This window comes from Pygoscelis adeliae, unplaced genomic scaffold (assembly GCF_000699105.1).
Source record: "Pygoscelis adeliae isolate BGI_AS28 unplaced genomic scaffold, ASM69910v1 Scaffold145, whole genome shotgun sequence".
Lineage (NCBI taxonomy): Eukaryota > Metazoa > Chordata > Aves > Sphenisciformes > Spheniscidae > Pygoscelis > Pygoscelis adeliae.
The window spans coordinates 2,177,165-2,183,164 of NW_008824866.1; the positions used below are offsets into that span (position 1 = coordinate 2,177,165).

The following is a 6,000-nucleotide window of genomic DNA, read 5'->3' on the forward strand; positions in this document are numbered from 1 at the left end:
ACCCCACAACCCAACCCTGCTTTCAGATAGCATCAATAGCTCATGGCTCTTTTCAGAGCCCTTTCTTTTCCAGGCTATAAGAAGTTAGTACCACCACCTTTACCCTATTATCTTTGCTTTCAAGTCGTATTAGAAACACTAGATGGGGTACAGAAAGTTTTTGCTATTCAACATCAAAAGAAAACAAAAATCTATGAAATGCTTTCACCCCAAGGCATAAAAAATATCGAGGTGCCTCAGAAACCTCAAAATCCTAAGTAAATTCTGTATATGCATCTTTTTTTAATTCAATCTTAAAACCAGGAGACAAATAGAAACTGTTTCCCTAACTCCTCTATAAAATTCTCACAAGTCATTCAAATTTTATACTTCTCAGAGCAGTTTCAGAAGTTTGGATATCTTGGAAGATGTAAAGAGTTTAAAAACTTACTTAGTTGTGTTTAAGCCAAGTTTTACTTCAATGAACTTCAGCAAATGCTCATTTTCTTTATGAGGAACAAACATCTGAAAATTAATTTAGCAGAGAAAAATCTTGTCAAGTGCTGGAAGCAGCTTTAACGTAGTCATTTCATTCAGATTACAAAATGGCAAGGAACAATCAACTATTCAAGATTTGGTTATAACTAACAAATGTGATTCAGTGTGCCAATTAAGGTATCAGTGTAGTAGTGTAAATCTTCACTTAAATAAATCTACCTTTAGGGTTTCCTTGAGAATATCATTCCCTTAATTTCATTCATGTACCCCAACAGGAGGCAAGTGAAAAGCTGTCAACAAGTTGTCAAAAGACTACCGAATGGTGTAAAAAAGATCATGAAAAATGGACGTGGACTTACCCCCAAGCAAGCCAAAGAACATTGCGTTTGGCTCCACTAAACAATAGGACTGCAGCCTAGCAAAAGTTACGAGCATTTGTAATCTTCACATAAATTGTTTGAGCAGCCAAAAGTTCTGTGTACTGTCTACGTAATTTAACTCTTATTTTTCAAGGTTAGGTTTTATTTTCCTGGACATACAGCAAGGCTAGCCAATCTGAATGGCACAAGAAAACAATCAGTTCTGAGCATTCTCTCAAACTTTTTAGGGTTCACTAGGTTTGTTATTTTTAAGTCAACACTGTTAATTAACACAACCAGGGTGAGTTTAAGACATAGAGGAAAAGCACAATAAATTATGTAAAAGGCTAGAGCCAGCAAGAGGGAGTTGCTAATCAAAATACAAGACCAGGCTAAAATGCCATTGTGTAATCTCAGCTCCTAGCTGACTCCTATACTAAGTGAAGGTCTCTGTTCCCATGCTGTAGTTGAAATGTAATTGAACTTTAACATCTACCCTGAGACTACTCATACCTGTTCCTGGCTACTAGGTCTTCTCCTTGCACAAGAATATTGTTTTAATATTCAGCCCAGTTTGTAGAGGCCATCCAAGTTATAACAAAAACCACATTTATGAAATAGCTAAAGTGTGATTTAAGGAGTATTTCTATACTATGCTTCAACCTCAACCCAAAAGACCAAAACCCTAACAAAAACCAGCTGCTTGAGTTATTAGGTAAAGACTTTTCATGCAGATAAAAAATTACTCCATTTTTAGTACTCCAATTTGCTGTGAATTAAGCTATGAACTCTCAGATCAGTAAGATAAGCAACACTTCAAAAGATTTTTCCAAGATACATCTGCAACTTGCCATTTAGATTTTGAGAATTCAAATCACTTTTTATAGAGGAATCTTACCTTGAGTAAGAAGTTTAGTGTCACTGTTATTGTAAGTACCAAATAAATGTACATTATTTTCAGCAATCTTGACATAAATGTACCTTTTTTCATATTCATCTGCAAAAATATTTTAAGAATGCCATATTATTTGGAGTTCGGTTTAAATAATAAAAACTACGCTCAGAGTTAGAGGAGAGTCTAGTTACCTGAAGGCATTTAGAAAGCATTAAAGCTGCTACAAGACTCAGTAATGGTGACACTAGTAAGGCTGAATTTTCAAACTGCAAAAGGTACCCCAAGAAGAGAGAAAACAAGTAGATTTTGTATACTTCATGCACCTGTTGAAGAAACAAAATAAAACACAATAAAATAAAATTACAGTGGATATATGTCTTGCTTTTTAGAGCAGTAGATAGCTCGCTCCATTCCTCTGTCAGGGGATTAATGGATCTCTATCCTCCAACTCATGAATCCAGCAGGGTACCGTTTGGCTCTGTAAAGTATTTCACATCAAAATGATCCTGGTCAGCCTCAGTAACTAGTGCACAATTACTTCACATGAATTCTGTAAAAATGCCAAAGGTAGTAGTATTTTACAATTTCCCCATTCTGTAACACTTCACTGTGATGCAGCGTGAAGCAGTGACCACAATGCAACCGTATGAAGACACACAATTTGTGGGGAAGAGCTGAATACTGTAAAAACATGCGCTTTCCTTGCCCTCTCAATAACTTGTTCATTTAACCTATCTCAGGAATACACAGACTGCTACTGATATTTTCTGTTATTTACTAATTGATAAGCAGATTTGTAAACCCTGATACTTGATTCTTTAGACTTTTACCAAAACACCCATCTTCTCCCTTACATTTTAAGGACCCTGCTTTGAACTAAGATAGATCAAACATCTCCCACTGCTGAGGAACAGGGAAAAAAGCAATTGAAAGAAGAGGTGACAAATTAGTATTGCATGCAGTATGAAATGGAAGTTATATCTAATAAAACTAGAAGGCACACATGTATGAAGTAGCATATATACCATTGCAACAGGCAGCGTAAAAATGCAACATTTCTAAGAACCATTTTGCAGAATAAATTCACATACTTTCTTGAATTGAAAAATCAATTGGCCTTCAGCATCCGTCTAGGTTATTTATTGGCTAAATCAGTACAGGGCAGGCCATTCAGGGTAAAAATGAGCCCCTTAACTGCACAGAACCACCACAGCAGTTTTTTGGTCAGCCCCACCCTGCTGTGAATAGGGAAAGGAAAAGAAGAGGCACCTAGGCCAAAAAGGATGCATGACTGAGTATCATTCATCACACTTTCAGTTCTCCAAGGATGTTTCAGGTCTCAGAAGCTTTGTTTAGCTTCTGACCCTTTTGTTAGGAAGGCTGTCCCAAACACAGTAATCCAAAAGAGAGTGAGTTTAAAGCCATTTTATTCTTCCGATGGAAATGACATGCACTTCAGCTGGACCCAGGCTGCAAGACACTCAAGGCATCACTCAGTCTGCGCCCTTTGGAGCTCCTGAGCAGTATGTATGGCAGGCACCTCTGAGGCTGTATTTAAGTCCCCAACTATCAGTAGGTTGAAGAGTTCTAATACCTTCTCTGTCTGTGCCAGGGCAAAGCTGTCTAGCAGAAAAAGAGAAACAGCCTGGACAAACAGGAGATAATGACTGTATTCCCACATCATCATGAAGGTATATGTTGAAGCACTCACCAAAAGGTAACAAAACTTCTAGAGAAAAAGAGAAAAACAAAAAAAGCATTAATTTCATACCTATGCATCTCTGTCACCAAGTAACTGAGAGGTCATTAAAACAGAAACCATGGAAATTCGTTATTATTTTAGGAAATAATTAAAATACTGACTTCAGATGTATTTAACATGTTCTCAGATGGAAGAAAGTAATTACTGAAACATTCAAGAACTTTTAAAGCCAATGAGAAGAAACATCTTTGACAGAGACACAGGGAAAGGAAGTTACCACCATCTTCTCCGAGCAACAGGAAGAGCAACAAAATAGTTTACATAGTGAGAAAAATTCTGCATCAGTTTATTTTAAAAAGACAGCATACAGCTCATTACCACACTGTTCTCTCTGAACCCTCACGGGGGCATAACAGGGCAGGGCATGAGTCGCTCAGCAAAAACTGCACATGCCTAGGTGAAATCCAAGTGGCTGTTTTGAAAAGAACAAACAAAACATCTACTGTTTTCTGCCTAGCAGGGCAATAGTGACAGAAGTAACAATTCTAGAGCACAGTTCTACCAGCAACTCTTTATTAGGAAATTAATTTTGCTTTACCTCAGCAGAACAATTTAGGTTTTTTTTTAAATAGCCTGTGAGGGCTGCTACTTGACATGCAAAATATGGCAAAGCCCAATTTTCCCTTGATGGTATGGAGTAATCAATTCTTGTTGTATCTGTCCTAGAATAAAGTACAGACAAACAAAATTATTATAAGATTTATGGAACAAAAATATCAAGGAAAGCCTAAATGTCACTTCTAGTTATCAGTGTGGCCTTGCAAGCAAACTACACCTATTAGGTGTAGAGTAATACTGACACAATTTTGCTACTGATACAGGTCACAAATTTAATATCAGCATGGAAGGTCCAATCTTTATTCATTTATTCAGCAGGTCTCCTTATTAGGCGGCGTTCATAGGACTGAAGCCAAAAAGTGTCCGCCTCCAGCCTTTTCTGACTCACCACAACACTGTGCAAGCCGGATGCACCATGCACTGCTTCTGCCAACCTGCACTGTGACAACGGAGCCTTCTTTGGCCAGGAGCAGTGCTAAATGGTCTTATGTCCATAGGCAGGGGACCACTGCCATAACAGCAGCTTTTCACATTACGATGAAAATCAGCTCATAGCTGTGAGAAAAGTCTCCTTTCAGTTCTCATACAGTATGTTTTAAATAAGCGATTTAGGCGGTCGAGCACAACATAGTTAGAATCCAAAGTAGTGCTCCCCCGTAGCAGCAGCACCAGCAGATACTCTGTCTACAGGGAAAATTCTGCCCAGCAAAACAAGAGATTAAAGCTGGATGGGGAGCATGGGCCAGAAGAGCAGCAGGATCTTCTCATGGAATGACTTGACAGTATCTGCACAATTAGAGCTGTAGGAGAAAGTTTTAAAAAGTGCTAAAGTGACTTAGAAGCACAAGTCACGCTTTCAAATGTGATCAAAGGCATCAGTTTCAGAGGTACATAGTCTTCTTTGTGTCTACTATGTGTTTAAAAAGGAGCCTCAAGCTCCTTTATCATTTAGCTATTTGAAAGTGTCACCTTTCATTTTTACCTCTGAAGCCTCTTACAGAGGCGTATTTGGAGCTTTTTAAACTACTGGACCTTTCAATTTGTTAACAGTGTTTAATCTTCTTTGCTGTTGAAAAAAATACAGATTTATTCACCATTTTTCCTGCTTTCCACTGTTCACACCAGCTTGATGAACAGTATTTTTAGCTACTAATCACAGATTTGGTCATGATGACTTCACACTCCTAAAAGATGCTTCCCAACAGTTCAACTTTAAAGGTATATCTCTAACATTTTGCTCCTCCATAGCTCTTTTCTTTCAAGTGCTCTCAAGTTCACAGAAAGCCCCAGAGCTACTTGGTGACAAACCAGGAACCTGAACACAAGTTCTCATTGCCCAAAAGAGGCTCCCTATTATTGTGGTGTTTCATAAAGGGAAAGGACATTTTCTTGCAAGTGGAACGTTTTAAAATAAAAAAATCTTGAGATCAGGATCATCTAAGAAGATTCCACTTTGCACAAAAACCCACTACAAAAAGCAGATTAAGAAAAATATCAAAGACTCTTTACAAGGAAAATGCACTTGGTCATTTCCTTCTAAGCAACAGAACAACCGTCACAATACTTAGAGCTGGCCACAGAGAGCAATTCTGTTTCACAGCAACTTTGGAAATTTGTTTTAATTCTTCACCAGCACAAAACCAAAACCTTCTGAGGAATGTTTTTGCAAAATGGAATTGTGTGAGAATACTCCTATATTCACACACATACATAAAGTCAGTTCAACTGGCAGCGTGGATGGTTTGGACAACAGGAGGCCTTTCCATTAATAAAAGCATCATGAGAATCAGTGCAACTCTGGGAAATTTTTTTTATTCAGCATAAGAGCTTGCTCTCACAATGAGAACACAAAGTTTAATAGAAAGCATTTCAATCCGCTCTAATATTTTAAAATGCCTTATTGACAAGCTAGATTGTATAAAGATGTTTTTCTTACCTGTTAATAATGA

At 37.7% G+C, this 6,000-nt stretch overlaps 1 protein-coding gene across 1 annotated transcript in view; it reads right to left on the reverse strand.

Moving 5' to 3' along the window:
- The window catches only part of DPY19L4 (dpy-19-like 4 (C. elegans)), a 32,004-nt gene that overhangs the window by 18,434 nt on the left and 7,570 nt on the right, over nucleotides 1-6,000 (reverse strand). Inside the window, exons 6-11 of the mRNA XM_009324416.1 lie at nucleotides 5,988-6,000; nucleotides 4,032-4,155; nucleotides 3,326-3,460; nucleotides 1,923-2,054; nucleotides 1,735-1,833; nucleotides 431-504 (exon numbers count right to left, since the gene is read on the reverse strand). The exon at nucleotides 5,988-6,000 is cut by the window's right edge and continues 118 nt beyond it. Coding sequence (XP_009322691.1) covers nucleotides 431-504; nucleotides 1,735-1,833; nucleotides 1,923-2,054; nucleotides 3,326-3,460; nucleotides 4,032-4,155; nucleotides 5,988-6,000 — 577 coding nt within the window. The remainder of the gene's footprint in view (nucleotides 1-430; nucleotides 505-1,734; nucleotides 1,834-1,922; nucleotides 2,055-3,325; nucleotides 3,461-4,031; nucleotides 4,156-5,987) is intronic.